Source organism: Phoxinus phoxinus (genome assembly GCF_949152265.1).
Source record: "Phoxinus phoxinus genome assembly, chromosome: 22".
In the NCBI taxonomy this organism is placed as follows: Eukaryota; Metazoa; Chordata; class Actinopteri; order Cypriniformes; family Leuciscidae; genus Phoxinus; species Phoxinus phoxinus.
This window is the reverse complement of record NC_136897.1, coordinates 1311161-1321238: the sequence shown is the minus strand read 5'-3', so window position 1 is coordinate 1321238 and position 10078 is coordinate 1311161. Positions and strand designations below refer to the sequence as shown.

Genomic DNA, 10078 nt, shown 5'->3' with positions numbered 1-10078 from the left:
GTGAACTCCTGTGGGAGTCTCTGCGCTGGCGGTGTGAACGGGGGCGGCGCGGTCAGCGGTGGACGGACGGTGTTGTGCAGACCTCATATCGGCACGGAAATCCCTTGCGGATCGAAATATGGTCATTCTCACATGCATGGCCTCTTTCTTAAACACTTCTGCCCTCGATCGCGCGGCTCTTCTGACACACGTGCGTGGATGTCTTCACACTTCACTGAGGTTTGACTTTCTGAACTGCGACGTTCACTTGCAGTGTAAAGTCCTGTGATTGAATTCTGGGTAATCCACCATTATTTCACAAACTAGATAGGCTTATATATGAGAGATAAAGGGATGCACGATATAGCGGCCACCATATCGGTATCGGCCGATAAATATTCATTTTTAATGTTATCGTTATCGGCCTGATAACAAAAATTTGAAGCCGATAAATACTGTGTTTTTCCTTCAGCTGAGACTCTTCAGATGCGACAGTTTAACAGGATGGGTTTAAACTGCTTAAAATATGATTGGAAAAAGATATCACTTAAAAAAAGGAAAATACAGTAAAGTACAGCACAAGTCTGTCATATCGGCTACATAACATTATATTGAGAACATCATAATTGTGTGTTTGGGACGTGGATTTTAATGGTGACACTTTAGTTTTTGTAATCAGGCTTTCAAAAATTATATAAAAATTTGGATTCAGATTTATCGGCCGATATATTGGTTATCGGCTTTCAAATATGAATAATTATCGGTTATCGGCTTTCAAATATGAAGAATTATCGTTATCGGCTTTCAAATATGAAGAATTATCGGTTATCGGCTTTCAAATATGAAGAATTATCGGTTATCGGCTTTCAAATATGAAGAATTATCGGTTATCGACTTTCAAATATGAAGAATTATCGGTTATCGGCTTTCAAATATGAAGAATTATCGGTTATCGACTTTCAAATATGAAGAATTATCGGTTATCGACTTTCAAATATGAAGAATTATCGGTTATCGACTTTCAAATGTGAAGAATTATCGGTTATCGACTTTCAAATGTGAAGAATTATCGGTTATCGGCTTTCAAATATGAAGAATTATCGATTATCGGCTTTCAAATATGAAGAATTATTGGTTATCGGCTTTCAAATATGAAGAATTATTGGTTATCGGCTTTCAAATATGAAGAATTATCGGTTATCGACTTTCAAATATGAAGAATTATCGGTTATCGACTTTCAAATATGAAGAATTATCGGTTATCGGCCTCGGCCTAAATTTTCATATCGGGATTTCGCAGACAGTGTTTCTGAAAATAAAACATAAAAATAATCCCTAATCTCAGGGATTATTCGATATCTCAAATATTTCAATAACACTTATTAGTTAGCTATATTAGGTGAACTTAACAAATGAATAATACTTTTCAAAAGCATTTATTATTCTCATTTTGGTTATTTCAACATTTTCTGATGCAATATTAAAATCAAAACCCGTATCTGTGCATATTATTTATGGTACCTGAGCTAACATGAACTAACAATGAATAGCTGTGTTTTTATTAACTAATGATAATAAATATTTGTCTATAGCTGTGTTTTTATCCACCTATTTCTATGCGCATAAATTCTTAAAAATACGCATAAAAAACTTATGCACTCAATTGAGGCGGATATATTTTTATTCGATAAGAAGACATGCACTACGATGGAAACAGAGTTATTGAATAAATTGTTTGATGCTCAACAAAAACCTTTGTTACTTTGGCTCAGCGTCAGCTGTGATTGGATAACTGGAGTAACCAGCGGACCAATGGCATCGCAGCGTCTCTAATGTTGGTTTGGTGTTTCTGAAAGTCAAAGTGTGTGATCAGAATGATTTGGTGTAACTCCCTCCAGAAGCGTCTCACACACTCGAGTGTGTTTCTGAACACCAGCATCTGAACGCTAGAGAACACGACAGCGTTTATTGTGTTTCTCTGACGCTCGACACACACTCGTTCATGATGGAGGGAGAAGTCACAGTTTATTCCCTGATTGCAGCAACTTCCATTTTTACTACTGATATTTTGTGCCAATTTCCCAGGAAGTGACGATTTTGTTCTCTTGAACACATGGGATGGAAACGCTTTATTTGCAAATGTTTAAATTCTAATTTTGTGCATAAGTTCAATTCCCAACTTTGAAGGGGAAAATAGCTATCTTTAGTTAATGCATAAACCATTGTTTACATATTGCAAAGTGTTACCAGAGAATGTCTAATAAGGGGAAAACTGCCACTCCCAGTAAACTTCCGGCTTCTGAACTGGCTGCAGTTCCAGTCTGGCTCCACATGAGGGTGCTCACAGGACGAGTGCAGAATGAATGGAGGTCTATGGAGCTATACCCCTCAAAATCCACTTTTCTCAGGATATAATTTTTTGTCTAGTAATTTGAATGTTGTATTCGAAAGGAGATGCAAAGAAATTGCACATTGCTGGGTGTTAGATTTTTTTAGAGTCACTTATTTGCTTTAAAAAGTCTTTTAAAATGTCAATGACGTCATCACATCGTACGAGCAGAGATACTGCTTTACGGAAATCCTTCAGTCACTGTGGTGCTTTCGCGCTCTGCACTTTCAGTCCATCACTGACCAATCAGCGTTCATTAGCAGAATGCTAGCGTGTTATGGGCAACAACAACTCAACCTGTAAGAAATCGAAAGGACATAAGTACTCGTTCATTCAACTTTCGACCTATAACCCATGTTGAACTTGCAAAACCTACAATCAAATCTGAGATTTCTCAACGGCAATCGGGTGAAAGAGACACATTTAGCCGTCTAGCTCCATAGACTCATATTGCACTCGGGCGATCGCCCCCAGTGGAACTCTGGTGGAACTACAACCAAAAATTCGGTACAATAGGACTTGTGTTACCAATATTTAATTGTCATTTTCCCAAATTTTTTGACGGAATTGTGATAAAAACACCAAAGTTTAATAAATAAAACTCTTTTTATTTTATTTTTTATTTTTTTAGCATTATATGTAAGTTTAATAGCCTGTCTCTGCAGTGTGTCCGAAGAGCGTGGGTTGGGAGAAGAACCCTAAAGGAGCGATGGGACCCAGAAGTGTCAATCTCAGCGAATGCATGGACCCTAAAAGGTACTAAACACGGCGTGGAAGTTTACGCAGTGCTTTTCTCAGTGGCGTGTGACACATTTGATGATTTCTCAAGGCTGGCTGAGTCTTCTGTGGATCTGAACCTGAAGCTGATGCGCTGGAGGCTCGTCCCGTCTCTGGATCTGGACAAGGTCGTGTCCACCAAGTGTCTGTTACTGGGAGCCGGGACGCTGGGATGCAACGTGGCTCGAACACTGATGGTGAGAGGCGTTTACTTCAGATCATCACCAGTTTACAGTCAAACCAAAAATGATTCAGACACCAGATATAATTATTGATATTGTTTTACTAGTGTGTGCAGGACACTATAGTGCATTTCTGTAAGTGAGGAGAGCAAAATAAAGTAAATGTGACATATTATACCCAAATATTCTTAATACTGTGACTACCAGTAAAACTTTGGGACCAAAAATGATCAGGACACTTTGAGCTGCTCATGTTCTGCTGAAGTGTGTGTCTGTAACTGCTAATGCTCTTTTTACACACACACTGAACACAATGAAGCATTGCTTGGTCACTGGTTGAGCTAAACTGGTATTATCTAATTGTGTAGTTAAATTTACCAGCTGACAGATATTCAACATAATTCATATGTGAGACAGAATGGTGCGTTCATACCGGACGCGAATAGCGCATCAGGCGGGAGTGATTTCAATGTTAAGTCAATGCAAAGACGCGTTACGCGCGTAAAAAATCCTGCGGCGCGAATGAGGCGTAGAGTGCGGCGCGGTAGACGCGAATGCCGCGAATTGAGCGTCTGGCGCGTTACGCGCGAATGATTTTATGTAGTGCTTTTTGTGCATTCACGCGTTTGACGCGAATTCGCGTCTGCCGCCCGAGTTGAAAAATCTGAACTTCTGCGTCAATTCTTCTGAACTTCTGCGTTAACCAATCAGGAGCCTGCTTACTGCTGTCACGTGGTGAAGTGGCGTGATAAGTGGGGGAAGGCCCGATTTTCAGATTATAATGTCATTTTAAATGTTTGGCCTCAATAACTTATTATATGTTTGGCCTCAATAAATTATTTTGTAATGACTAAATGCCCGCGTGAAAGAAGGAATGACATTGTTCAGATGTTAACTATGAATGTGACACTGAACACTTGCAGTCAGAGGCTACATTTCTGAATGAGATGAAGAAAAACTCACATAATTAAAGAAGTTGTTTGACCTACGTTATAACGAGTCATTAATGTATTTTAACTTATATGTTTCATATAATAGAACCGAAGCTATAGATTGTGAATTTAAACATTTCTGGTTTAGCAGCGGCAGACGTCAGGAGCACTAGCCGAGGTAAGGCTGTTCGGGTTACATGAGCGCTGAGCGCCGCTGATCTCCTGGATCTCACAACTCCGAAACGTCAGATCAAATTTTTTAAATAGCCGCTATCTTTATAAACAAACCACAGATTTGAGCTTTAAACAACTACATTCTCGACTGAACAACTCTTAAAACTACATTTCGTGACACAATAACAGTATTTTTACATTTCCCGCCTAGCACTTGCCTCTCCCAGAAGAAGCGGATTCCGCCTCGGACGCGCAACGCTTGCTTTTTACGCGCGAATGCATTCAAATTGTTCAAGCGTCAAACTAGACGCGGCAGGTGCGAATTTGACGCGCTATTCGCGTCCGGTGTGAACGCACAACAGAAGGACGGACAAAACCTGTCAAATATCAACTCCTGCTCATATTTTATCACCATTTTCTAAACTATAGTGAATAAACTGATAATGTGAGAAATGTTGAATTGTCTGGATATGTTTTGGTTTGACTGTGTGATCTGACAGGTGACGGAAAAGCTTTCTTTGCCTTCATTAGGGTTCCTTGGCTTGCTTTATGTCATTTAAGTACTTACTTGCTTTCACCATAATTGCTGCTTAATGGTTTTTGAAATTGTTGTAAGCTTAGGACTGTAATTATAGAAAAAGTGAGACAGATGCTGCCATTTCAAAATAATGGCGGTGTCACTCGATGGCGGAGATAAACATGTTGGCAGTATGAAGATGAAAATTATTGCAGCGTTAATAGAGTTCTCAATAATTGTGTCTTATATGTAAATGCTCCAAATGGACGCGGACCCTTTTATAGTGGGTCACTTATAGTGTGCCTTGTGAATGCAAAGCGATTCATTTTTACTATAAGAGTCTATAAGAAGCCTAATTTACTGAGAAAGGAGGTGTGTTTGTGCTGAAAATAATATTTATGCTATATAAAGATCATTTTGATGAATCAATGATTCTTAAATCCCGCCTGTGCTGTTTTCACTTGATGAATGAACTAAACATTATTTATAGCGCACCTCCCTCTCCTTTTTAGATATGAAACAAAGTCTCAGCTTTCAAAGTTTGCCAATTTTATCATGAAATTCAGGCAATAAATACATTTTTTGTGGGACTTTAATGTGTGCTGACAGTTGGCTGATCGTCTCTTTCTCTTTACTACTAGTTACCGCACCAATTGAACATTAACGAACATGATGAAAGATTCAGATCAATTAGCTGAAATCAATCATGTCTCATGTAATCATCCATCAGTGTTTCAACCGCGCAAAGACCTGAAAAAAGCTTGAGAGCAATAATGTCACATTCACCTCAGAAAAGCCTTTCAGTGACCAGAACAATAACATGTTCTTTAATATTTAATTGAATAAATCTGTCATTAAAACAGTGTCTAAATGAACTAGCCACTATTTAAATGATTATATAAAATAAAAAAAATTATGAATTGCACTAGAAACTTAATTATGTCATTAAAAAGTATAATATTATAATAAAAAATGTGCATTTTAAATGTAGACAAGTCGGTTGTAACATTTAACCTGGAAACCGGTTTAACCTGTAATATTATAGCAATGAAGCGACTGACAGGGTCCCCTGTGTAGTTTAGCTGAGAGAGAGAGAAATGTACATACTGTACCTGGTATATATCTAAATCCATTGATATCTAATCAAGATCGGAATTCAATTGAATCACAATCTTGTGCATCCTAATTTAATCATATTGTGAAATTTGTGTCAATGTCCAGCGCTAATGGAGAAGTCTTTGAGCGAGTCATTGAATCATTAATTTAAGAGATTTAATCAAAAACACTGATTCATCCAGTAATGAAACAAGTGAAGTCTTTATGAGTGAGTCATTGAATCATTCATTCAAGAGATTCGTTTAAAAACACTGATTAATCCAGTAATGAAACAAGTGAAGTTTTTATGAGTGAGTCAGTGTATAATTTATACAAAAGATTCGTTCAAAAACACTGATTCATCCAGTAATGAAACAAGTGAAGTCTTTATGAGTGAGTCATTGAATCATTCATTTAAGAGATTTGATCAAAAACACAGACATCAGAGTTAATGACATCAAAATACGGCGAGAACAATTAAAAAGCATAAGGAGCTGTCTACTTTCTATTCGCTCTCACGGTACTTTGATGTCATTTACCGATCGGTCTGTGCAGCGCCGGTTCAAGTCGAACAAGCCTTTTATGAGTGAGTTATTGAATCCTTCATTCAAGAGATTCGTTCAAAACCAATGATTCATCACTAGATCAAACAAGTGAAGTCTTTATGAGTGAGTCATTGAATCATTCATTCAAGAGATTTGTTCATAAACACTGATTCATCCAGTAATGGAACATGACGACAGCAGGGTTACAGGTGCTTAGTGGATAAAATGCAGGTTTTTTGTGCTGAAATACTGCAGACGGCACAAATGTTTAGTGTTGTTTGGTTCTGGCTAAATGTTTTCTGCCGTGTTTGTTTCGAGGGCTGGGGTGTGAGGCACATCACGTTTGTGGACAACGCAAAGATCTCCTACTCGAACCCGGTGCGCCAGCCGCTGTACGAGTTTGAAGACTGTCTGAGTGGAGGGAAGGCCAAAGCTCTCGCCGCAGTGGACAGACTGCAGAAGATCTTTCCTGGGGTGGTGAGCAAATCTTTCAACAACTTATGCATTAGAGAAAAAGAGTGGAAAATGTAAAGTCTAGGTCTGCAGTTGCATATTTGTAACAAAAATGCACTGCATATTAATTAGGCCAGATGTCTCAAACTCAAATACCTGAGAAGCATTGATATCAGAGCTGCATGACTAATCATAAAAAAAATGCAATCTTAATTTAAACATCCACACAGTCTCATTCCTAAATCACAGTGATTCGGCTCTGTCTATTAAAGCTTTGATGAGTCGATCACAGCGAACATTCAGATCTGAGTTCTGATCCGGAGAGCCGTTGTCATGTTTAGATATGAAACATCTTCACAAACACACTTCTTTTCAACACACAGTCTCAATAATTCTGTTTTACAATCATTCAGATTATCACAGAAGAACTGAGATTAAAGTTTATTGTTCAGATATAAACACTGATGTCTTCGGTAGAGATCAAAATACAGTAAATCACCATTTGTAAGTAACTTGGCACTTCAAATAATGAATCAAGTGAAGTCTTTATGAGTGAGTCATTGAATCATTCATTCAAGAGATTCTTTCAAATACACTGATTCATCCAGTAATGAAACAAGTGAAGTCTTTATGAGCGAGTCATTGAATCATTCATTCAAGAGATTCGTTCAAATACGCTGATTCCTCCAGTAATGAAACAAGTGAAGTCTTTACGAGCGAGTCATTGAATCGTTCATTCACACAGATTTAAAAACATAATTGAGTTTGTTAAAAATATTTTTTTAAATAGACTGCAGCAATTAATTGTCAGAACCTCTAGTAAATTGCTTTATTTTGTCTATTTGTCAAATCAGAATTGTGGGAGAATTTTTTTTCTGCTTAACCCCACAAAAAACCTGAACAGTTTGAACATGAAACCTGAACCATTGAACAGTTACAAATACAAATGTTATACAATCATCAATTTAAACAATGCACAGGTACGTGTCCCATCATTCCCTCTGTGTTTATGTTGGACTAATGACGCCTGAATAAACGTCAGGCTGAATGGACCTGTGCTGCGGGTCGTTGGTTTGAGACCCCTGGATTAATCTGGAGGACTCAATTTCAGCATGCAATTATCGAGAGCAATGAACTCTGAATTATGCATTTTAATACTAGCGAACCGTGTTTAGCTGGTCTGCTGATTAATGAAATGAAAAGGCAAACAATGTATTTGACCAGTACAAATGACTGATGTTTATTATCTTTGAGGAGTCTCATAGCATCGAATCGCACGGTGTACAATATTACCCATGATCATATGAAATGATGTGGCCTCTGTTTATCTGCTCAATGATCTTCTCATGCATCGGTGTGCTCATCAGTGTCAGGCGTGGACACAACACACACAGAGGAGGAATATCAAACAGAAACAGTCTTTATTTAAATAAACAAAACTCGCTTGAGAATACCGTATTTTCCGGACTATAAGTCACTTTTTTCCATAGTTTGGCTGGTCCTGCGACTTATAGTCAGGTGCGACTTATATATCAAAATGAATTCATACTGACTGAGATGAACCAAGAGAAAACATTACCGTCTGCAGCCGCGAGAGGGCGCTCTGGTTAGCGGAGTTGTTCAGAAGCGACACCGAGGAAGAACTCGATGTATTCAGTGTTGAGGAGTGAGATCGGGAGCTTGGTGAACTTGCTGACCGGTAACTTGCTGGACTCGCTGGCTAATGTTAGTTTAGCCTATTCAGCCTCAGGTATATGTTCTTTATGCTGTTGTGGAGCTGAATAACTGCTAATGTGTTAATCCAGATTAAATGTCTGTTCTTGGTCTTGGATTTTGTGAAATAAATTTCTAAATAAATGCGACTTATATTCCAGTGCGACTTATATATGTTTTTTTCCTCTTCATGACGCATTTTTTGACTGATGCGACTTATAGTCCGGAAAATACGGTAATCTGTAGAAATGCAGAAGATCACACACCACACACACATCAACAAGAACCGACAAGATACTGGACTAAACAGGATATTTTGATAATTACCGTAATTGTGAGATTTCATCTTGTAAACATCATGTCCTCATAGAGCTCGTAATTACAACTTGTAAACTGGGAATTTTCTGAGAGCTTGCCATAGAAACACATCATTCCCAGTCCGAGGACGTGAACAGCTCTGTGTAGAACGTCACATGTTGTCATCACGAAGTTACCACATGGCGTGAACACAGCATATACACACAGGACCAAGTCAGTGAGTTAACGAGGGACAGGTGGACACGATAGGTTGCTATGGTAACAGATGAGAACCCACTAGATCAATCAAGACAGGAACTAAACACATGAAACTACACCAATCAGAACATAAACCTGACAACCAGGCAATGAGGACCGACTCTTATTGACAGTGGTAATAGAGAACAACAGTCGGCTCCGGAAGGCTCCTGTCTTTTTATCCATGAGGAAACAGATTTTTAACGATACCTTACAAACACCTTAAAGGTCCCGTTTTTCCTGTGTTTTTGCAGCTTTGATTGTGTGTACAGTGTGCAATATAACATGTTCATGTTTCGCGTGTAAAAAAACACAGTATTTTTCACAAAATGTCTGTATCTGTATACCGCTGTTTTCACCGTCCTAAAAACGGGCTGATGACTTCCTTGTTCTATGAAGTCCCTCCTTCAGAAATACGTAACGAGTTATGATTGTGCCAGCGGTTCCTGTGTTGTGATTGGACAGCAGATTAGCGCACGTTGCCCGGAAAGGTCACGCCTCTTACCGTAACGTGGAGACGCATGCGCTCAGTGTTAGTGTAAACATGGCCAAACAAAGGGTGATCTGACTCCGGGATGAACATAACAGCGTCTCGACGACATGGCGACACACACTCTACAAACACAACTCTTCCTCTTCTCTGTAGAAGCGCAACAAGACCACGCCCCCTTTTGTGTATTCCCGTGGGCGGAGCTTAGTCTAAAACTGTTCTAGTGACGTCATTAAAGCAGGAAGTAGAGGATGTGGTCCGAACCGGCCGCTCGCTG

The 10078-nt window shown here is 38.8% G+C and overlaps 1 protein-coding gene across 5 annotated transcripts in view; it reads left to right on the top strand.

Moving 5' to 3' along the window:
- The window catches only part of atg7 (ATG7 autophagy related 7 homolog), a 123147-nt gene that overhangs the window by 25512 nt on the left and 87557 nt on the right, over positions 1 to 10078 (top strand). For all 5 annotated transcript variants that reach the window (XR_013795893.1, XR_013795894.1, XR_013795895.1 and 2 more), the window contains exons 10-12: positions 3034 to 3124; positions 3198 to 3342; positions 6909 to 7067. Coding sequence is in view for 1 of the 5 variants with exons in the window: in XM_079597525.1 (XP_079453651.1) it covers positions 3034 to 3124; positions 3198 to 3342; positions 6909 to 7067 (395 nt within the window). In the remaining 4 variants the exon portion in view is untranslated. The remainder of the gene's footprint in view (positions 1 to 3033; positions 3125 to 3197; positions 3343 to 6908; positions 7068 to 10078) is intronic.